The sequence below is a fragment of the Lepidochelys kempii genome, chromosome 21, assembly GCF_965140265.1.
Source record: "Lepidochelys kempii isolate rLepKem1 chromosome 21, rLepKem1.hap2, whole genome shotgun sequence".
Lineage (NCBI taxonomy): Eukaryota > Metazoa > Chordata > Testudines > Cheloniidae > Lepidochelys > Lepidochelys kempii.
The window spans coordinates 12493980-12517148 of record NC_133276.1 but is presented as its reverse complement, the minus strand read 5'-3'; the positions used below and the strand labels follow the sequence as shown (position 1 = coordinate 12517148).

General features: G+C 46.8%; 1 protein-coding gene across 4 annotated transcripts in view; it reads left to right on the top strand.

Moving 5' to 3' along the window:
* C21H6orf89 (chromosome 21 C6orf89 homolog) overlaps positions 1-21599 on the top strand; it is a 34171-nt gene extending 12572 nt beyond the window's left edge. For all 4 annotated transcript variants that reach the window (XM_073319498.1, XM_073319500.1, XM_073319501.1 and 1 more), the window contains 5 exons: positions 12198-12352; positions 12658-12797; positions 14232-14358; positions 15346-15469; positions 16207-21599. In XM_073319498.1, coding sequence (XP_073175599.1) covers positions 12198-12352; positions 12658-12797; positions 14232-14358; positions 15346-15469; positions 16207-16292 — 632 coding nt within the window. In that variant the 3' untranslated portion in view covers positions 16293-21599. The remainder of the gene's footprint in view (positions 1-12197; positions 12353-12657; positions 12798-14231; positions 14359-15345; positions 15470-16206) is intronic.
* The last annotated feature ends 1570 nt before the right edge of the window (positions 21600-23169 follow it).

The following is a 23169-nucleotide window of genomic DNA, read 5'->3' as shown; positions in this document are numbered from 1 at the left end:
TTAGTGTCTCTGCCCACTTCAGGAATAGGGATGTCATCTCTCGTTGGAGCTGTCTCTTGGAAGAGAGAGCTGTGTATTCAGGGCAGCCAATGTTGATTGCTGATGTGGCATGTACATGAGCAGTGGTGGTGATCGGCGGTTTCAGAGTGCTGCAGTGTGATTGGGGCTGTGTAAGAAATAGTGCAGAGACGCTAAAACAAGGGAGTGCTTGGGAGATAAAGAGGGAATTCAGACAGTAGCTGGTGTCCACAGACAGTAGCTGGGAGACCACCCTTAGTTGATCCATGCTGCAGACCTCCGACCCCTACCAGCCTGGCAATTCGATGGGAAAATCCAGCTGACTTGATGTTCCCTGGAACCTGTGAACGTGCGCAGTCCACTTTCCTGCCCAGTGCTTCTGTAGGAAGTGTAGTTCACAGCTTGGTTAGTCACTTTTGCTACAGTTCCCACACAGGATAGATAATAAGAGGGAGTGAAAGCTGCTGCTTGTCTTGGCAAATGGAATACTGGGCACCCTGAACATTAAAAAATGTTAATAGCTATAGTTTGACCAAGAGGAAACCAGTTTAGGGGCCTAAAATGTTCTGCCAGTGACCTCTGTGGAAGGGCCAAGTGTCTGAGATGGGTTCTGATTTTTTTTCAAGCTTATAGCTTCGTGAGGTCAATGGAGCCTCTTTTAAATCTGTGCTGCGCTTGACGTAACTAAAAGGGCAGTGAGGAGAGAAAATAGCAGAACACGTGTGTTGGAAGGATGTCAGCACTGAGGGAGAGGAGTCCTTTAGGGTAGTGGAGGAGTGTGTGACTTGGAGCAATGAGATAGGAGAAAGGAAACATGCCAAATATCAGGAAATGCAGTGAGATTGATAGACTGGAATAGTCTCCCAGCAAAGCAGAAGCACCATCGCTTTGGACGTTTAAAACTGGGCAACATGCTTGCCTGAGACACATGCTAGAAAATATATTGCAAGGACCTTGCACTGGCAAAGGAGGAAGGAAGGTGGCACAGTTAAGGCCCTCGACAGAGACTCAGGAGATCTGGGTTCAAGCCTGGCTATGCTGCAGATTTCCTGTGACACCTCGGCAAGTCACTTCTCTCTCTGGGTCTCAGGTCCCCATCTGTAAAATGGGGATTATAATCTACCACCCATTGACTTTCTTATCTATTTAGTTCTTTGGGGGCTTAGGGTTTCTTACTACGAGTATGTACTGTGCCTTGCACAGTGGAGCTCTGATCTATAGGCCCCACCCAAGGTGCACTGCTCTGGTAGTAATACTAGGGTAGAGTAGATGACCATGTGGGTTTTTCCCTCTTTGTCTTTTATGATTCGTTTAGCTCTGAGGCCTGTTTTGGGTTAAACTTGCAACATTCCCTTAGCGCTCCAGCCTTTCTTATTGCTTACTACAGAAAGGTCATAATGCTGAGTTTGTCATCCTACTCATTTCCACAACTGAAGGTTGTGATGGTCCTAAAGTCAAGATTAGGCCTTTGCTAAGAATGGCCCAAAAGGAGAAACTCTGCCGGGAGGCAGAAAGCAATAAAGCAGTTAAAGGGGAAGGCAAAAGGAGCAGAGAAAAATACTAACCAAGGGATCAGATTTACAATGCAGTGTGGACGTTCAATCATGGGCTTGGAAACACAGAGTTCACAAGCCCTGGTCTCTCAGACCCATGTTCAGTGTAGACATACCTTATACGAAATAGGCCTGACAGCCTCAGTCTAGTTCTTGGTAGACAAACATCAGCCATGCAAAACCCACCAATCTAACTGGCACTGTCATGGGCAGCGTCTGTATGGAGGCAAGGGGCTGCCAGGCGCCAGGGAGTGTTATGACGATGTATGTTAAGGATTGTGAGGCACTCATACTATGGTAATGGGGGGCCATACAAGCACTTAGTCAAAACAGCCCCTGGGAAAAGCACCTGTGTGGAGCTGATACATGGTAATGGACGGGACATAAATAGCTTGACAGACTGACCAGCTGGTTCTCAGAGGGTTCCCTTTCCCCCCGCCACATCAAAGTAGCTGCATACTTCTGATATTTTTATTCTCATTTCAATGTGAATTTAGATGCCAGATTGACAGCTGTGGATAGCTGAACCCTTCTCAAGAGAACAGGTGCAGCGTGGGCTGCGTCAGCTCAAGCCTCCTTCATGCAGCCTGCTTGCCTGCCACGCACCTGCCCTGGAGGGAGCAGCTCTAGGGGCAAGTGGATAATCCACTTTCAGTGACCCATTAGTGGTGGTCTTTGTGATGTGGATGCCTGCGAAATGGCCTGAGACCCAACCTGCCAAACTCACTTCACACAGGTCCCCAAACAACCTTCAGATTGTGGTTGTATTCCTGCAGTCCCAGGAGCCCGACTCATGGGCCAGGAGCCCGCTGTGCTACGTGCTGTACAAACACAGAACACAAAGCGAATCTCTGCCCCAAGAAGCTCACCTGGGAATGTTAATAACTTTCAGTCACAACTCAGGCTGGACTTGAGCCAGCAAACTTGAGGGAGAAGGTTCCATTGCCCATTTGCGGTCTCCTGAGCTGCCCAGCTCCCTGAAACAACTTTCTCTTTGGACGCTTATTTTCTGCTTCACATTTTGGTCGCATACTAAAATGAAAAGAATAGTGAATATTTTCCACCATCTCCATTTCCCATAGGATCCCTCAAGTTGTCCCTGAATCACTTGGACTCAACAAAGGGTTGGTTTTTTGTCTGTGTGTATTTAAATTTTAAGTGGGTTGGAACTTTATTCTCAAATCTTTCTGCCCCCCAAATTGTTAATGAAAACCTCAAGGATTATATCCCTTTCTAAATGGTGTTTACACTAATATTACCCGCTGTCGGGTCCACTAATGCACCCCTCAACATGCTTTGCAGCTGCATTTTAGTGTGGTGTGAAGGCAGCCACCCCTGAGATGAAACAGACAAGTCCTACATCATTGCTCCTGTGGTAAAATAATCTTCCTGGGTGTTTCTGCCATGAAACTGAATGAAATGCCCATGTTGGCAGAAGGAGCTCCCCCTATTTAGGGCCTGATCCTGACTGAGCGTCCTCTACCCTGATTGAAATCAATGGGATCTGCAGGTACCCAGCACTTCTGAAAATCAGGGCCAAGATGTCTCACGCTGGGCACACAAAACCGGCAGCACATGAGATCAGAGGCTGTTTGTGGAAACGTTAGCCCCTGCGACTCTCCCCAAGCCACAGAGGGGAGTAAGTGTTGGAGATTAGAATTTGGGAATTCCTGGCTCCCAGTCCCATGCTCAGACTACCAAGCCACCTAGATCAGAGGGGTCTAAAAATGTGTTAAAATAGATTGTTCATGAAACTGATCAAAAATTAGCCTTGCCACAGTTGTCATGTTTAAGCAACAAAATGTAACTCAAGTGGGGTGGTTATCATGTTGCAGAGCTCTGCTCGGGTGCATTTGAGTGCTAAGTGGTGGGACAGATCACAGAGGGAGTGGTTAGCTGGCCCTGAATAGCTGGGAGAAAGTACAACAGCAATGTTTGTCTTTTGGCTGGCCACCTCGGTTTCGCTTGAGGCTTGTTTGGCTCCCAACCACGTTCCAGCTTCCCTGTGAGTTTAACCCTTTCCAGAGCAGCCTTTGCACAGATGTGTCTGTCTGTCTATGGGACTTATATGGCCCTGATTACTGTAACATCTGAGCGCCTCACAATCTTTAACATACAGCATTTATCCTCCCAGCCCCCTGTGAGGTAGGGCAGTGGTATCGTTATCCCATTTTACAGACGGAGGACTTCGAGGCGTTGAGGGTATATCAGTACTACAAGGGCTATAGTTGCATTGTAGCACTATAGTGTAGATACTTGATACAGCGCCAAAAGGAGATTTTCTGTACATCCATCCCCTTCGAGGGGCAATAACTAGGTTGACGGTGCCACATGACAAAACAACCTAGCAGCATTTACACCGAGACTTAGGTCAGCTTAACTGTGTCTCTCAGGGGCATGAATTTTTTCTGGTGGAGAAGGAACCGACCCTGGGTCTCTCATGCCCCAGGCTGGCACACTGACCACTGGACCAGCCTTCCTGTCTACCGTCAGCCGCAAACCTTGGTCAGAGACAGATGATGATTTTCGTTCGCTTCCCAGCGAAAAGCACTTCTGCCTAATGGGGCACTCGGCTTTTGCACCGACTTCGCTATGCCCCAGGGCTTCCTCTGAATCCTGTTGCTGCTGCAAGCTCATGAGACATAATAGCAGACATGTGTGTTGGCTCATGTTTTTTAAAAAAGAAAAAAGGAAAAGGAAAAGTCAGGCTGGCTTTGCAGTGAAGGGTGGCGTAGATTCTTTGTATTTTTCAGCTTTACTTTGGCCCTCATTCAAGCAGTGGAGTTGTTTGGTTGAAATTGCTGACGGTAAACGAACGCCTCGTTATTGCGGGATTGTGGAATGCAGAAAACTTGCTATGTTTTTGCATTTGGAAGCCAGTATCTCTCCTGTTCCCTGGCTCCCTCCTCTGCCCGTATGTTTGTTAGTGGAGGTTTCTGTGAGAAGCTCTGATGTGCTACACCAGTGAATGATACCTGCCTCTCAGGGCTATTGTGAAGCTTCATGTGTGTGTTGTGATCCTTGGATGGAAGCAGCTATAGAATTGCAAAGTGGTGGTGTTATTGTCCTGTCCGATTTGTGCTGGGAGTCGGAGTTGTATATGCTGCCTTACAGGTCACCTGCTCATAGCTGGAGGTGCAGGGTGGAGTGGATTTCTTAAAGGGTCTTTTGGCCAGCCAGAACTTTTATCTTTCAACTAGCAGATTTGTTGCAGCAGAATTGCCCTGCTTATTCTGATCACTTGTTTACATAAATTGTGGATCCAACCATTCAAATGAAGTTGGAGATTTTATTTCCCCATTTTCAGTTGGATCAGAATGATTATTCAATCACTCTAACTATGAGTGAAAGTTGTTCTTTGACCAGCCACTTGCCCATTGGTGAAATACATGACTTTGACCCATGAGACATTGGCCCGTTTGACCCAGAACAAACTGTAGGCTATTTTGTTAGTAGGTTTCCCTTGGTAGATGCTTCCCACCAGCTTTGAAGGGAGATGAGCTATATCCAAATTACCCAAAGGTAGGGGTGAGGATTGTGAGCGCTTGGCAGGGGCCATCTCTTTATACTGTGTTTGTACAGTGCCTACAGAATGGGGTCTGGGTCCATGCCTGGTTCTCTTAGGCGCCACCGCAACATAAAACAGAACCTGGCTCACATGAGGAGAGGGTCAGGTTCCCTTAGGCATCTCTGCCCCCATTCTCCCTTAGTTCCTCTACCACTCACCCTCTTGTCCCCTTCCCAGTGTCCCTCCTCCAACCGCCCCTACTGTCCATCCCCATAATCTCCACTTCCCAGAATCCTCCCTCCCCTGCCAGCAAGCTTTACAGTGTCTCATTTCTTTTTTTATAAAAGTACTTTGATTACATTCCCCCAAAATGAAAAAGAACCCTGACACAGCCAGATTTTAGCAATGTGCTTTCCCACCCTTCCCAGATTTCTGACCGAGATGAGACTTGACCTGACGCTGGCTGGGTAAGTTCTTCAGGATGAGAGGCTTACTGCTTAGCCCCTCAAGCTACCCAGCTGCAGTGAAAGTTTTCCACCTACAAATCCTCTTAGCCTCGCTGTCTGCACATGTTCAGTGATCTGTTTGGCGCTTGACCCTTATTCCAGAGCCCAACTGGAGAGCCAAATTCTTGCTAATAACATTCTGAATTTTGTTCCCCCGCCAAGGGCTAGTGAGTACCATGTGCTCTGGGGGTAGCCCTCAAGCGAGTGAGACCCTTGTGTCAGGTTCAGATCCAAGGTTTCATCCCTAGGTCTGGGCAAAAAAACAATATGCCTTTTTCATAAGCTGTTAATTTGGGGTGGTGGGGCTGTATCTTTGGAACCCGTTGGTTAAGTGACCTCAAATTTGGTTCACTACCCATACCCCGCACCCCCATGAAGCGTGCCAAATTTCAAGGCAATCTGGATTTTAGAGCACTAAGAAGAGTCTTTGTTTAAACGGAAATGACATCTCAATCTTAACTATTGTGCAGCTAGCTCTCCACTGTAATAATAAACACTCCTGTGAAAATAGGCTTTTCTGAACTCAGCTGATGTCTAATGCACCAATGTGGTCTCATTCTGACTTTATATTATAAATGACCAAGTTAATTTTTAGCCTAGTTTAAAAATCACGATGAATCATTTTATTTGTGGAGGAAGGATGGTCCTTGTAGCAAAGATGCGATTTCTGGCCCTGACTTGGCCAAGGTCTTGTTGTGTGATTTTGAGCAAATCGCTTCATCTCAGTGATCTTAGTTTCCACAGCTGTAAAATAGGGATGATCATAGCTTTCCTCAAAGACTAAATTGCATTCATTCATTAATATCTGTAAAGCGCTTTGAGATGCGTAGGTAGCAGACTTTTCAGAGAGTTGTATTAGAGGATCTTACAGTTAGGTAGTGCTTGTCATCCCGATGGATTCCCAAAGCACTTCGCAAGCTGATTCATTGGGTATAGGATGTAGAAACTGCAGTAGAGACAGCAGAACAAAAATATACACACTACAAATGGGCAAGGGAGACACTCAAGGGGGCATAGAGGTTAGAAGTCTGCAGCAGTGCTAACATGGCCATTGGCTGGTCGCATCTCAGAAGCAAGCACAGATGGGAGATGAGACAACAATGGCTCTGGAATGGAGGCCAAAGGCAGGTAAGTGCTGTCAGGGCTGGCTAGAGGAACTGAGAGCCTTTGTTTAGCCGTGCTCAATCTTGGCCCAGAAACGGGGTGCCTAGCAACACCAAGATGAGGCCTGCATCCTTCCGCAGATTTAATGAAGCTGTTTAACTCTGTAGTTTGTCCAGATAAAGGATTCTGGTCATAAGCATGATGACAGGTTTCTGTGACTTTGGCCACATTTTCTTTTGCTGTCATGGCAATAGTGGCTCATTTAGAACAGAGACCTCACTTTTAGGTTGAGGGCTCCGTTCTGCAAATCCCTACTTCCAGAAGGGCTCGTTAAACTAGCAGAAAACGACATAACAAACTCCCATGGCTGAAAGTTGAAGCAACTGGAAACAAGGAGTGCATTTGTAACAGTGAGGGAAATTGACCATTGGAATAATAAGGGATGCAACTGGAGTCTTCATTGCTTGCAGTCTTTAAAGCAAGATCAGATGTCTTCCCAAAGGATGTGTTCTAGCTCAGTGGCAAGTTATTGGGCTCAGTGCAGGAATTAAAAATCCTGTGCAGGAGGACACACGAGATGACCATAATGGCTCTTCTGGTCTTAAAGTCTGGGAAAATAGCCCACTGTGATCTCGCCCACTGACATCCATAAAAGTACTTGTGAAAAAGGCCTGCAAATGTGAGTAAGGATTTCTTGGGCCTCAAGCAATCATCAGAAACTGGAGACCCTCTCAGAAATTTGTCGGACTGTTCAAAATATTGCCTTTGTTCAGGGATCTCATTAAAGCCATTTTGAAAGGCCTGTGGTTTAAGCAGCTGTGCACAGATGTTGTTATGGAAGGATCAGCAGATGTCCATCTCAATCGCATCCAGTGCACCTAAAGTCTGAATAGATAAATCATCCGCTGGCTCTCAAACCAACAGGATAGATGAGTCATTTTACCATGCCTGTAGGGATCCACCCCAAGCCTGAATTCACCTTTGAATAGTCTTGGGTTAAAATTAGTCACGCTTATTCCACAGCTGGTTGGAACCCATATCTCTGAGGCTTATCTGTCGACCCACCCAGATTTCCACTATTCTGGTACTTTCTGACAATGTAGTTCACATCCTGTGAGGGGGGGCTGCAGCATTGGGTGGTTGTTACTGGAAACTGACCAGCACAATTGCCATAGAAGGAAAAAAACAAAAATTGAGCACGTAGACCCAGCATATAGAACTGCACTCTTCAAGGGCCTGATCAAAAGCACATTGAAATCAGTGGAAAGGCTCCTGTGGAACCAGGATCAGGTGGGTTTAGTGCTGTTTCTTCAGACTTCCTAGGACTTGTTCAGAGAGAGGAGGCAGGAAACCCAGAAGAAAATGCATCGGAAACCAGGTTGTGAGGCTTCTTTGCGTGACTGACTCACTGCCGTGTTTGCTTGGTGCAGGGAGCTCTTTTCCATTCAGCATGAATGATGATGGCCGTCCCTTCCTCTAAAGGCAGCATCTAGAACAGTGACTGCAAAAAAGCTGGGACCTGATCTAAAGCCCGTTGAAGTCAATGGGCCTCTTCCCATTGACTTTGGAGCAGGTTTTCCAATGCAGAGAACTCATCTTCGGTCCACGCACAGTAAACTGCCACTGGTTTGCCTAAAGGAGCTTTTCGGAGTCTTGGATGCTTTGTGGGCCACTAGGGGAAGCTTGTAGAGGCCAGCTGACTCTGAGGTTAGCCAGCAAACTGTCAGCTCTTAACATTTTGATACTTACACTTTCTGAAGCACTTATCTGAGCTCTAAGCTGCCTTTGCTTCCACAAGCATAAAATTTTCGGCAGAGTCGGGGCCGCCCCTAGCTCTCCGCATTATGGTGCTCAGGGTCCCTGAACTAGATTTCCGGCCTTGTCTCTCAGCCTTCTGCTGTTGACTGATGTTAAACCACAACACGGCGCCTTTCCATCAGATCCATGTGAGTGGGCTGCCATTGATTTCACTGGGGTTCTGCACAGCAGTGCCAAGCTTGTTAAGAACCTTTTAGTTTCCAATCCAGCTGTGCTGCACACAAGCCCTTATTGGCTTCGACATCCATGTGCATCTGCAGGTTTAAAGACCGTTGCATTCCTCGGTGAGGAGAGGGCCAAATATTGAGACAGTTTGTGGAAATGTAAAAGAGGGTAGGGTGGTCATTTTAAACCGATTATAACTTGAACTGCTTGTTCTGTGTCATGGAAATGTTGACCCAAAATCCCTCTTACATTAATCACAGTAACATTCAAAAAGACGTTGTGTGTTTACATTAGCAGTAGCATGTAAGAGCCCCATTGCGCTAGGCTCTGTACAACTGCAGAACTAAAGGAGGTCTCCAGGGCACCGACCATAAGTTTAAGATGAGACGAGAGGTGGATATGACACGCAGGCAGGGAGTGTGATGTGAGAATGAGGCAATATTGGTCAGTTGCCTTCCCGCAAAAAGCGAGAGGGCTGTATGAAAATATAGCAGGGGAGGGGAGGGGAGTTTCAGCTTGACCATTGCCTCCTTAATGTACATGTGTAGTAGGACATATCAATACAACAGCCACTCCCACTCATCCCATGATCAGGCTACACAGGAATAATTTAGCACGCTTGCAGCTTTACATTGTAATGGACCTTGATATAATCGTAGTTCGACAGTAACACTCTGTCCTGTTTATATGAAGATGCCTCCTCCTGTTAAATCTACAAACAGATCACACGCCCAGTGTGCTTCATTTACAACCCCAGTGATCCCCCAGGGTGGCTGGACAGAGTGATAATCTGAAAGGAATGTAGGAGTCTGATCGAAATGGAGAACAAATACTTTGTGAAGTGCCTGCTCCAATCCCTTGTGTGCTCTTACAGGCGCGTTGTCCTCCCATCTATGTGCAGTCTAGCCTTGCATCACTCCCTCCCTTCTTAGCAAGGCCGGGCCCTCCTCTCCGGTCACACTTCTCATGCAGGTCACACGCATTCTGATACGCAGACTAACACCCTCAACAATAAATCTAAAAGATTAATTAAAAACAAACCAACCCAGCCCTGCCGGCAGCACTGGGAATCCATCTCGAATGCTCTCTAGATGGCTTATTCGTGGCAAAAATAAATAACCTCTTCAATCGGGCAATTGAGAATGCAAATATCCCATGCTAATTCAAAAGAGAAATTCTGGACTGGAGAGCTGATTAACATACAGTCTTGCAGGCTACTGCGCTCTCGGTCTCGTGTAGAATTTCAGCAGACCAATTGGCTACAGCACCTAAGGACAGTGCTTAGAGGATTTCACGATAAACAGATTATTTTAATGTCCCTTGCTTTATTGTGAATTGCCATTGTCTAGTCCCAAGATATGTTTTGTTGTTCTCTGGCCGTGCTAATGGTGACTGCAGTTACTCCAATGAGATCGTTCAGGTCTTTGTTTCCCATCAGCAACTAGATGCGTTTTTAAATTCACACTCCCTACTGCTGACAAAACAAAGATTTTTCCCTTTTCCTTCTGTAAGCTGGGAGGATGGGAAAAGCACACTGAAGTGGCTGCTTCTTCTGTCTGTTAAAACATCATGCATGCGGAGGGGTGCAACTGACCTTTTGCTAGGAATAAAAATGTTACACTTGCATATCTGTTTAACCAAAAAAACTGTGTTTTCCAATGAGAAACAGGAATTCTATCCTGATCCTCCTTAGTCCGTATATCAGCAGTAATATGTGAAATGCCCTGTTCAAGCCTTACAGATTCACAGGTAATAAAGAATTGAAGCCTGGGACCTGGATGAATAAAAATAATGTAATAGTTCCAAATAACCCTCCCATATTGTTATCCCTCAATGAACCGTAAACCTCTGTAAAGCTACTCCTTGACTGTTGGGAAGGAGGGGAGCTAAAGTAGGGGAAACAAATCTAATGCTTTTCCATCGTATGATGCCCACCAGATATAACCTGTTACATGTAATAACTCCAGCGTTCATTCACATTTGGGAGCTTCTTATTTTTTATTGATTTTAGTATTAAAAAAGTCTCCAATCGTTTGGATGCACGTTCTGTAGAAACACTTAGGCTGTGAGTTTTAAAGCCATCTGAAGGATTTGGGCTCCCAGTTCCTGGCCATCCAAACCTCCAGGTGACTTTGAAAATCACATGTCTGGATTAAAGCGAAGGCACTGTAGGCCTGTATCTGGGATCCCAGCTGTTGGAGTTACATGAGATGAGAATCTCTGCTTTTGTTACAAATGTTGCCAGCCCTCTTAGATCACATTTTCAAGTGTTTCTTCACATCCAAGTGTCACTAATGTCTGTCTGAGTCTGTAGGTGGCATGAAACAATAGCTCCAAGAGACGTGCTCCATTTGTCTTCTCTCTGAAACGTGCTAGCACGCTAAGGAGGGGGCAGGGCCGCAGGCTGGGAGCAGGTCTGGGGGGGCACCATGTGAGGTGTGTGTAGGGCTCTGTATTGCTTTAACTCAGCCCTGCCTGCTTCTGCAATCTGATGTGTGTGGGAAGTCCCCTGCACCGATGCGGAGTGCTGTTGACTTCACTGGGACTCCATGAAGGTATAAATGAGGGTCTCCCTGTACTGATCAAATTGTATAATCAGGACCATAGCTTTTACCAGCTGAGACCCTGATCCCACAATTGGATGGACCCCTGAACATTGAAGTCAGTGGGGCATTAATCCTTAACTTCTCTGTGCCCATTTATCCATCCGACATAACTCAGATCGTGCCCATAACTCAGACTCCTTTCTGACTGGGATCTGCTAAGAGTTGAGCACCCAAATTGATCTTTTAAAAAAAATTACATAACCAGATAGAAATAAAAATGCTGATGCTTTAAAAAGATACATATCCGCAGAGTTTCTATCTTGTTTAAATCCAGACCATTCCCTTGCAAGCTCTGCAGCCAAGTCCTAGCAGCACTGTGCTACTGTATAATAGAAACTGGCCTAGGGACACAAGTGGAACCTGCCCAAGCTGAGGGCTGGGTAAAAAGTAAATAGGCAGCTGATTGTCGTAGTCTAAGGTGTGGTAATGACCCCAGTAAGGACATTTGTAACCTGACAACTGAGTTTTGTCTTCTGGGTGTCTTTTAAACGGAAGAGCAATCCAAACGTTTTCTTTGTGGATTTGTTTCAGTTTAGTCGCACAATAATAAAGGCCCATCAGATTTCCCCAAACTTCTGTAGTAATGGCATAATCTAGCCCACATTCCTCAAAGATTTACAGACAAAGAGAAATTTCCATAAAGCTCTTCCATGCACAGCCCCAAGACCCTGTCTCCAAAAACATCAATTCACTGCCTTCTCTAACACCAAAGGAAAAAGAGTCTATTAAAAGCAACATTGATGACTCCAACAAAGCTTGCCCGATTAATTATTTTTAATAGCTAATAAACCTTGGATGTCATCAGTAATCTGACAATATTTTGTGTTGGGTTAGGAGATAATGAGTGTATAATTTGGACTCCGTTACCTTTCCATTTGACTCATCCTGATATAAAGCTTGTTTTTTGTTTTTCCTCCAGAGTGCCATGACTGGTGGGGACTAGATTGCAGGCAGAATGGTTCTGAGATTCCTGCCAACTGCTCTTGCTGTGCTGCCATTAAAAGCCTCCAGGTAGTGACTGATCTAGGACAATTATCAGAAAACCTCCAGAGGCCTCAGCCCCTCTTAATCAAGGTAATGTGTATGTTTTTAACACCAGAAGGGAGCGTCGTGATCATATAGTCTTAACCATCTGTGTAACACAGATCAGAGAACCACACCCTGTGATATCTGCATTAAGCCCATAATTTCTTGGAGACTGAAAGTGATTGAGATCCTACCACATCCCTAGATAAATTGTTCCAATGGTTAATTGCTCTCCCTGTTAAAATGCAAAGCCCAGAGGGCTGTCCCTGTTTGAAGTGATGCAAGGAATTGGAAATGGGAGAGAAAATAGCCAGGTTAACACTGCTGATCTTTCTCTTTTGCTGTTGTTTAAGACAGGGCAGTATCTGTCTTATGATGAACTGAAGCATTTTCAGTCCCAGTACCCGGAATTGACAGAGATCACAATAGAAGAGAATTCAGCTGAACATTGGCGCTGCCTTCCAAGACAGATGTTTCCATTTGCCTTCCCCTGGTGAGTTGAGACAAAACACGTGGAAGTTGCATGCCACCCTTTTCCAGGGGTACCCAAGCTCTGCCCAGTTCAAAAACGTATTGATGACTTCTCAGGAGCCTGAGGGTTAAAGCTGATTGGCCAAAAAAGATAAAAGCAGAGTTTAGCCCACCTTTGCCACTAATTGAAATGCAGTCCATGGAGACTGGGGAGATATGATTGAGGTCTATAAAATCATGACTGGTGTGGAAAAAGGAAATAGGGAAGTGTTTACTACTTCTCATAACACAAAAACTAGGGGTCACCAAATGAAATGAATAGGCAGCAGGTTTAAAACAAATAAAAAGAAGTATTTCTTCACACAACACACAGTAAACCTGTGGAACTCCTTGCCAGAGGATGTTGTGATGTCCAAGACCATAACAGGGTTCAAAAAAGCACTAGATAAGTTCATGGAGGATAGGTCCATCAATGGCTATTAGCCAGGATGGGCAGGGATGGTGTCCCTAGCCTCTGCTTGCCAGAAGCTGGAATGAGTGACAGGGGATGGATCACTTGAGGATTACCTGTTCATTCCCTCTGGGCACCTGGCATTGGCCACTGTCGGAAGACAGGATACTGGGCTAGATGGACCTTTGGTCTGACCCAGTAGGGCCGTTCTTACATTCTTATGCTGGCTTCAATGCAGAATACTCCATCCTGAGCCATGTGGAAGGCTCCTCTGATCAAGTTGGAGCATTGCATGCTGGGACTTTGTGTGCTGTTCCTCACAGTAAGATCAGGCTGAACTTGGGTCGCATGATACAATTTCTTGGGTATAATCTGATCTCAGTCCGAAGGAAACCTGGGTATCAGAGTTTCAGGAACCATCTACGTTCCAGATGTAACTATGTAGGGTCTTAAAATGTGTCAGGGACCTCAGCTTGTGTTGACCATGTCTGTGACCTGTGCTAAAGGGCTACAGTTGTCCAAGGCTTTGACACAGTACAGGAGCATGATAAGGTCCCATCTAGAAGCAACACCATATTTTTACAGGTTTCAGAGTAGCAGCCGTGTTAGTCTGTATCCGCAAAAAGAACAGGAGGACTTGTGGCACCTTAGAGACTAACAAATTTATTAGAGCATAAGCCTTCGTGGGCTACAGCCCCACTCATCGTATCCTACCTCCTGTTCAAATATGCAACACTGTGTAAGGGAATGGTGTGACCTGGGCACAGGCCTAGGAGCTGGGGAGTCATGAGTTCTAATCCCAACTCTGATAATGACTCTGTGGGAGCAAGAGCCTTCACCTGGCTGTGCTTCAGTTTCTCCATCTATAAAATGAGACTAATAATATGTAGCTACCAACCTCATAGGAGTGTCAGGGATGAATGTTTGCGAAGACCTTTGACGTTGGACAGAGGCTATATAAGCGCTAAGCATTATTATAAAGTGATTCTTTAATATGTTTTATAGGAACAAAGCCCTGAATAAAACTCAGATTCTCCAGGAACTTTTCCCTGCCTTGTCTTTGCTGGCGTTCCCAAAGGCAATTTCCCTGGAAAGCTGCTTTCTCATTCACAACCCAGAGTTAGGGAATAAGGTGAGACATCCATCCCGGGGTATGCTTTCCTCTTTTGTGTAGGTACATGACTGCCTTAATGCAGGGAAGTCACCCACGTGCAGAGAGCCAGTGTAAGGCCTATGTACCAGGAGGTGCTCGCATGTCGCTTGGCCTGTACACCTGCAAAGGAATACATTTCACCCACCAGTGCAATCAGTTGCTTTTCCGAAGCGCACTGGGAAATGGAGATTCTTGTCTGATGAGTAAAGCTTAGGGAATGCAAGTTGGGATGGCTGGGTTTTGTTCCTGCCTCACTGTGACTTTGGGGGCCAGTCATTTGACTGCTCTGTGCCTCAGTTTCCCTATATGTAAAATAAGGATCTGACTTGGGGTCTGTCTACCCTACAATTAAACACCTGCGGCTGGCCTGTGTCAGCTGGCTTAGTTGCAGTGTAGGCGTTCAGGCTCGCCCTGGAGCCCAGGCTTTAGGATCCTAAACGTGGGAGAGTCCCAGAGCTTGGGCTGCAGCCCAAATGTCTACACCACAATGAAACAGCCCCAAGCACTGCAAGCCTGAGTCAGCTGGCCTGGGCCAGCAGGGAGTGTCTAATTGCAGTGTAGACATACCCATAGCAACTTAGGAGGAGGATTGTGAAGTTGGATTAATGCAGTAGCTCCCGACCATTTTTTGTTGGCACAGATCAGGGATGGGTGCTCCTGAGTGTATCCCCTCACTCTGGGCCTCTGCCCGTTCTCTCTCCCACCTCTGGGCCCATTTTTCCTCCTTGTCTTGTTTGTTTTCCTTTGAGTGCGGAGGAGTGGTGGGGCTGTGCTGCTTTGTATAGCTGAAGAGGGGCATCAGCAGCCTTCAGGGCCTTGGATTTGGTATGATTTCATATTGATAGCCCCGTAATAAATAGTCCTCTAAACAGCAGCCACTGGCCGGGGTGAGCCGTGCCCGGAAAGGACAGGGAGAGGTGTTGAAGCTCCTTCCTCTATATCTTTCCTCCTTCCCATCTGTTACAGACCCACGGACTGCACAGCCTGTTTGCAGTTGGAAGCGGCCAGCTAACCCTGAATATTGCACCTTCCAAGGAGTGCAGAGGACACTGCAGGACTCTGTCGGTGGAGCTGGAAGCTGGGGATTTCGGTGAGTTCCAGTACTGCAGTGAGTAGACCTAGGTGATCCCCTCCCGAAGCAGGGCCAGGCGCCTGATCCCGATTGTGTCTTGTACCAAGTGCCTCCGACAGAGATGAGCATCTACTTCCAGCACCAAATCATTGCACCCAACCAACTGTGCCAAGCTGTCTCATGTAGCGGGAGAGAAAAATTACTCCTCAGCCCCTTTGAGGGCTCAGTTTATGACCTGGAGCAGAAGCGGCATAATGCCTTGAGATACTCTACGTAACTTCATGCCTAAGTCCTGATCTCTCACTGTTTTCTTGGCCAAGCCCCCACTGATTTCCAAGGATCATTTGAGTCTCCTTTCCCTTGAGGGTCTTGCAGGCAGAGGAGTTTCATAGCCTTGTTCATTAACATTTTCTCTGCATATATCAAATCCCTTCTAAAGCATTGTCTTGTCACATTGCCGAAGACGAGCAGGGTCAGGTTAGGTGATTGCTTAGAGAGGAAACCACTCAGGAATAGCCAGGATGCTGGAGGAAATGGTGTGGATGACTTACTCGCCCCATTCCCTCTGAGTCTGTTCTGATTGATGCCCTGCCAGGGTGCTGCTGAAGGTACTGCCTTGTGATAGAGATGTAAAATGGAGGCCCTGATCAGCTTCTCTTCCATCTACATATTTATCACAGTGGTGTCTGAGCTTGTCCAGTACAATAACCAGTCATGGGCCCGTCTCATGCTACTTCCTGTTGTGTTTCCCAAAGGCTATGCCAGCGCGGATTACTGGAAGATGAGCTTTAACTCCAGAGGAGCAGAGCCCATAGTCATTTGCGATGGATCCTCTAGCTAAGAACTGTGGGAGAGCTGGAGTCCAGTCCGGTGCGAGAAGAATGCACGAGGGGGACAAGAAAATGGGTGTATAAAAGCAATGAAACTGGTGCAACTGAAACATCCTGGGGAAGCAGCTTTGCCCACCATGTGGGAGGCCTTGTGTTTCAAGCAACCGTTTCCCTGGCCCCCGAGGTAATACTTGCCCATCCTCCGACGTACCTTGGGAGAGAGGCAGTTGCACTGATCGCCCCCCTCAGGTAAGCCCTGGGGGTGCACACGTTTGTTTTCCTGAGTGCAGGGGGATGCATTTCCGAGAACAAGCTTCTCCTTGTGTCCTTTGTGACTATTGCACTGTTAGAATTTCACAGGGAGCCCCAGAGTGGGCGAAACCGTGACTGAAACCCTCCGGTGCATTCATCCCGGAGAGGTAACATTGGGCCTGTCTATTGGGGCAGCTCTGTCAAGGGGACATATGACTGACATGTTCCATGGTTCCTCCCCCCACATCACAACCCAGTTCCATGCCCCACAAGGAGGAGAATGAGCCCCACAGCCCCCATTCACAGACTCAGGCCTGGCTCCCTGCCACAGGAAAAGAATGGGCCTTACAGCCCGGTTGCAAAGACTGCCACACACAGCAGCGTTCTTGTATCAAATGAAGCTCTTTAACCCTCCCCCCCTCCCCCCCCCGTCTCGTTGTGATTGGCCTCTTCTGCATTATGGCAGCCTCAGAGCATTGCTGGTTCCAATAAATAGTCCCTATGTTCTTTTCCTCCTCTAACAAAAATACCGGCGTGAATTTGGCTGTCCAGGTTCTGAGAGTGCAAGAGCTTTGGCAAGAGCCAGGCTGAGGTGCGGGGAAGCACTGCATAAGCTTCCCCTTCCAGATCGATGAGTGGACTGCACCACCCGTGCTCCCCCACGGCTCCACCTGGGTCTGACCTGGAAACCCCTGGTTAAGATTTTCGAAAGTGACTAGTGATCTTGAGCCCCCTGACTCTCAGACAGTGCTGAGCACCCACCCTGTGAAAATCAGACTCCCTTGAGGTGTCTCAAGTTGGCCACCCAGAATCACTGATTTCCTTTGAAATCTTGGCCCCTGTCTACATTGGCGAGGCAAACGGCACCAGCACCTTACTCACAAATCTTGCTTGCATATACTATGCAGCTCTTGTTTGAAATGTGCTGGCTTGCTTTCCTTGGCCAGTATGGGAAGGACCTAAATGAGGGCAGCTTTTAGGATCTGGTTTACCTGGAGGTTCCTTCTTCCCCCCAGTCATTTGTGTGTTAACTCCTTCCAGATCCCAAAGCTCCATCTCTCTCCAGAATGAATGTTGATTTTTTTCCTGAGTCCCTTCCGAGCTTCCTCTGCAGGTTTCCTGTTGCTTGTGTGCTCCCCTGTCCGGTGCCTTTAGAGAGGATCAGTTTCATCATGTGCCGGCTGCAGTTACAGCCATTCCTCCCAAGCCTGATCCTATGGGTCTTTGTTCCTGCTGTGGACGATGGCTTACAGATGTGTCAGACTGAAGTCATAGCCCTGGGCTGCGGTTCAGGACATACTCTCTCACTTGTTTGTATGGTATCGTGAGAGCCTCTTTTGTTTTGAAGCAAGTTAATCAAGTTATGAGACACAAGAATCTTTTCATTTGTAAACATCTTTAGGTCAATTAAAAGAACGGAGTGGAACAATTTCCCTCCACCCTCTTGCAAGTTTTTAACAGCTGGAAAATGGGTGTGAAGCTGCTGCTGGTATTAATTGTTACAGTAATGCTTAGAGGTTCCAGTCCAGATCAGAGCCTCATTTTGCTGGGTGCTCTACAAAGCTAAAACAGAAGAAAGTTACTGTCCCAAAAGAATTTATAATCCAAGGGCACGATCCGCAAACACTTCCCTACATGCATAATGCTAATGAGTTACTCTGGCGGGGTGTTTGCAGAATCAGTCCCTAAAGAGGGAAAAGACAAAACAGGTTGAGTAGAACGTGAGAGGGTGGGGGTTATTTTAGTTGGCTTTGACCAATAAAGGTCTAATTTAATTGGTAGCAAAATATCACAGGGAACTAGGGTAGTACAACTCCCAGTATTATTGTTTGCTAATTTTTGTTGGTGGGTTTTATACTAGTGATTGTGTGCACACCCTACGCTCTCACACACGTGTAGCCCTCTGAAGGACTGGATCCTGTGCAAGCTACCCTTGATTTCAATGGCAGACAGATCATGCCCTAAACACACAAATTAGGGACCGATGCTATTTACAGTTTGGCAGCTTCTCAATTTACATTTGGAGGCTAACAAGGTTACCTCATCAGCTCCCAGGTTTCCCTCTGTCTCGCTCCGTTTTTATTGAGCATTCAATGAGAGACACGCACAGGGGCTGTATTGGACTCGGTGTTAAGATCATGAGTGAGTTAGTGTTGCTATTGCTTCTAAGTGTCTGTGAATGTGATTCGTAAAAAGTTGCAGAGAAAATTGCCAGTAGTCGGTTAAATGCCTGTGTTTTGTGACCCCCATCACTGCCAATGCGGCTCCCTGGCTTTATGGAAGGACAAGAAATCAGCCACTAGGACAATCAGCTGTCAGGCTCTCTAACAAGCAGTGGGTTCTAAAGCTGGTTTATGTCTACTCTACAGACGTGCACCCATAAAAATGGCTCCTCCCCAGCTCAAACACAACTAGCAGAGCGTTACGCCAGTTGGCCAGAGGATGGGGAATCTGTCCTGATTGCAAATCTGCTTTCCAAGTGCACTTTTGGTCTCTGCTTAAGTTTCCAGAGCTGTGTCTAGGAGACACAGTGCTCACATGTCCAAACCTCACTGCCTTTGGAATTTACATCATTTGTTTTTACACTTCCAGTATGCTTTCTCCTCTGCTTCCAAGAGCTGTAAGACATTAAAGGCAGACTTAGCTGCTAAACCAAAACAGGAGGAGGCTGATTTTACTCTGCTTGTTAAGATACTGAAGAATCAAATGTGGCCCCATCAGCACTAGAGTACAAAGCCCTGGTCTGTAGCGTGGTTTCTGTCTCTGGCAGCCAGGAAAATAGCGTTAGCACTTTGCTGTGATTCAGTACAGGCATGGCTGTCAGGGTTTGAACTCTTGTGTGGATAAGGCCAAAGGAGAATGAGGTTGGTGAGGCTGAGATGCAGCATGCTCCTAGTCAACATTTCAGCTCCTAGTCAACTCTTTCCAGGCTAGATAGTCTGATGACTGCCGGCAAGAACTGGTCCCATCCCACCCACTACCCCGTTTGTGTCTTGGGGGCACAACTTCTCCCAACCAGAAAGGCAGCAGCATTTCCAAAGGCAGTAACAGGCTTGAGAGGTGGGGAAGGGCAATTCTATTCTTGCAATCTCCCCAAACCGAGGACTTAGTAGAGAAAGGGTTGAATGTTGCCCCAAACAGCCAGCCGGCTCCTATGGCTCTGGAGTTTGTAACAGAGTGGAGCAACCTGGCCATCTTCTCAGTTACTGAGGCATCTTAGCAAGTGGATCAGGTCGTTGATGCTGTATATTACGTCATGGGTGTCAGTGGCCTCCAGCATTGCCCGACATTTGTGGGCCCTTCTGCGTACAACATGTCTTAAACAGACCCTGTGTGCGGCTAGTTGCACACCTTGCCCTACTCTCTACTGGGGCCCAACCCCATTCACCTAGTTCATCCCTCTTTTGAAATTCACTGCGTGCCTAAATGCTTCGTGTATGAGCCTGGAGATGGACTTGTACCTCCTTGAATGCCATGGCCTTGCAAAGCTGCTGTGAAAATTCACCAGTCAAGGCGCACAACTTGCTCACTTGCCCTTGCCCATAATGACCAGAGATAACGAAACTGTCGTATTTTACTCACCTGTAAGGAAAGACTACCTGCTCCAGGGAAGGGGGCAGGCAGAACTTTGCAGAGGCTGGTTTAAGGCCTGTCTCCGATAATCCAAGACACTGACTGTCTATCTCGATCTCTCTGGTTTCTGAACTCAGGGTAATTGAATGCAGGAGAAAGGAGTCTGACTACTTTCCTAATTTCAACAGTGGGAAACTAGAGGGATCTGGACATCCAGTTCCCATTGATTTTTAACAAGAATTGTGCAGTGCTGCAAATCTGAACCTCTGACTCCCATTGCAAAGCCCTGGAGAGTTTTCTAGGGTAAGATCCTACTGGAGTCAGATGGCTTTTGGTGCATGTACCAGCCCCTCCCTCAACAGCTGTTGCAAAGTGCCCACTCTCCAGACGGGAGGGGAGGCACTGGGTGTGCCGTATGGTGCATTTTGTCTTGGCGTATGTCTACGCTAATTGCAGCTTGGGTTGACGTGGTGAAGACGTGGCGGCATGGACCTCAGCACGGGCTAGCAATGCAAGTACATACCCAGGATGTCAGGTGGTCTTGTGGAGCTCACGTTGAAGTCCGTGCCACCAGGCCTTCACTGCTCTTTTTAGCTGTGCCAGCCAGGTTAAAGCTGGCATGGATATGGCTACCCAAGCTGCAGTCCCACCTCTGATTGCAGCATTAGATACAGCCTTAGAGGAACGGGGAAGAAAATCAAGTCAATAGTGATTTGGATGGTAACCGCGCTACACGGTATGAGGAAGACGAGCCTACCACCCTTTCTCACGCAGGTAGACCTGCCTCACTGCAGTGGGACTGCTGTCGTGAGGAAGGGTTGCAGGATCGGCTCCGATCCTGTAGTGTGCTGCCGCGCCCTTGGCTCCTTGTTAATTCATTGGGAAATAAGGGAACTCAGCACTTTCCAGGATCAGAGCACAAGTAATGAGCCATTCCAGCAGCCTTGCAACCAATGAACAGAAACCTTTCACCGCTCAGAGAATTCAGCTTTCTTCTCTTTGTATATTTACTATCAAGAGCTATCTCTTCTCCTCTTCTGGAATACCTGAAAATAGGTGTCTTAAAGGATTGAGGGACTGTCGTGTTGAGTTAAACATGAGAAGTGCTGGCCTTTCCTTTTGCTGTGCAAATTCCAACAAAGGAGCATTGATTTATTTTTAATGTTCTCTCTTTGTGTAGTGGGAAATGGGGGGGGGGGTAATATGGTTAATTGTGACATTATTACAAAGACTCAGGGGTATGCTGGGCAAACTATTCTATAGATATATGCATAAAGACTGTTGAATTATGTACACTGTAAATTCAAGTGGCTGTTAAAGAATGTAAATATGCAGGGAATTTTATGGATGATTATAATTTAATATATTGCAAAGTTTGTAAATACTTGGGAAAAGCCTGTAAAGAGTGTAAATAAATCAGCTTTGTATGTAAGAAGAATTTAAAAATTGTTTTTACTTTTTGCGTTTAAATACAAACAATGATGCACCTTTTCCCCCAATGTGGATTTTTCTTTTTTTATTAAAGAAACAGTGTCGTGAGCAAGAGCTGTGGTTTTGTGACTATACTTAAGCTATAGCATAGAGGCCCTGACTTTTTGGTTCCTGGGGGGTGCTTGACCCCTGCTCCGCCCTGGGGCCCGCCCCCTCTCCACCCCTTCCTCCAAGCCCCACACCACCTCTTCCCGCCCCTGATCTGCCCCTACCCCACCTCTTCCCACCCGTGCTCCTTCCCCTCCCCTCTAGCCTCTGCACACTGCGGAACAGCTGATCACAGTAGGGCGGGAGGGGAAGGCGCTGATTGGTGGGGCTGCCAGCAGGCGGGAGGCGATTTTTTTCATGGGGTCAGTGCCCATGCTATGGTGGCAGAAGTGGTGGAGGAGGGTATAATAGAGATCTGCGTATGCTGGGTAGGTTGACAACAGTCAGCATACGGCATTAAATATCTGATGGTCTGACAATATTTTGTCGTTACACATCGGTAACATTTTCAAAAATGTGTAAATGATTTGAGCCTAAATCTCAATTGCAAAAGTGATTTAGTCTCCTCAAGTCTTGTCTACACTTAAGCTTTGCAGCCTTACCTCTACTACTGTGGTTAAAGAGGCAACCGCACGAGGGCTGTTGTTGGTATATCTGTGTCAGCAAAAAATCAGCTGACATAGATAGCTATATCAGTAAAAGCAAAGTAGCTTTTGAAAATTGGATTTAGGCTCCTAAGTCACCGAGGTGCTTTTGAAAATGTTACCCAGAGGCTGGTATTTTCAAAGGAGCCCAAGGCGTTTGAGGCCCAACTCCTGTTGATTTTCAGTGGGATCAGGGTGCCTGATGCCCTTATTTTCTTTTGGAAACGGTAGCTGTTGGGCCTGATCCAGAACCCACTGAAGTCAGATCAGACCCACAAACCCCACTGTGCATTTTATATCTCATATGTTATGTAACAAAATTATTTGTTCCTAATGATCCATGGGTTTATTGCAGTTGCACAATGCATTTCTATATTGAAGCATTTGAATACAAGAAAGCCACATTCCTCTCACACTTACCTAATGGGCCCTGCAGGAGACGAGCTTGTCAGCACAGGGGTGGGAGCTTGGTGCTTGTTTTGCAGCACCTCAGTGCTACCAACGTTGGTTCCAAAAAGAACAACTGTGGGTGGGATCCTGGAGTTGAGAAGCCGCCCTTGATCAGTTTAAAATTTGCCAACAGCTGCAGCTGACCCTGCCAAAAAAATCATTGTTGCTAGTAGATGAGCCATGGCGATTTTGAATGGGTTGGGGTGCTGCTGGATACCCTGCCCAAACCACAAGTTCCAGCACCTGGAGAGTCCACATGGGGCAGTCAGAGCACAACACACAGCCTGGGCCTTGGGTGGTGGATCCAAGCAGACATAGAATAGAATATCAGGGTTGGAAGGGACCTCAGGAGGTCATCTAGTCCAACCCCCTGCTCAAAGCAGGACCAATTCCCAATTTTTGGCCCAGATCCCTAAATGACCCCCTCAAGGATTGAACTCACAACCCTGGATTTAGCAGGTCAATGCTCAAACCACTGAGCTATCAGGCC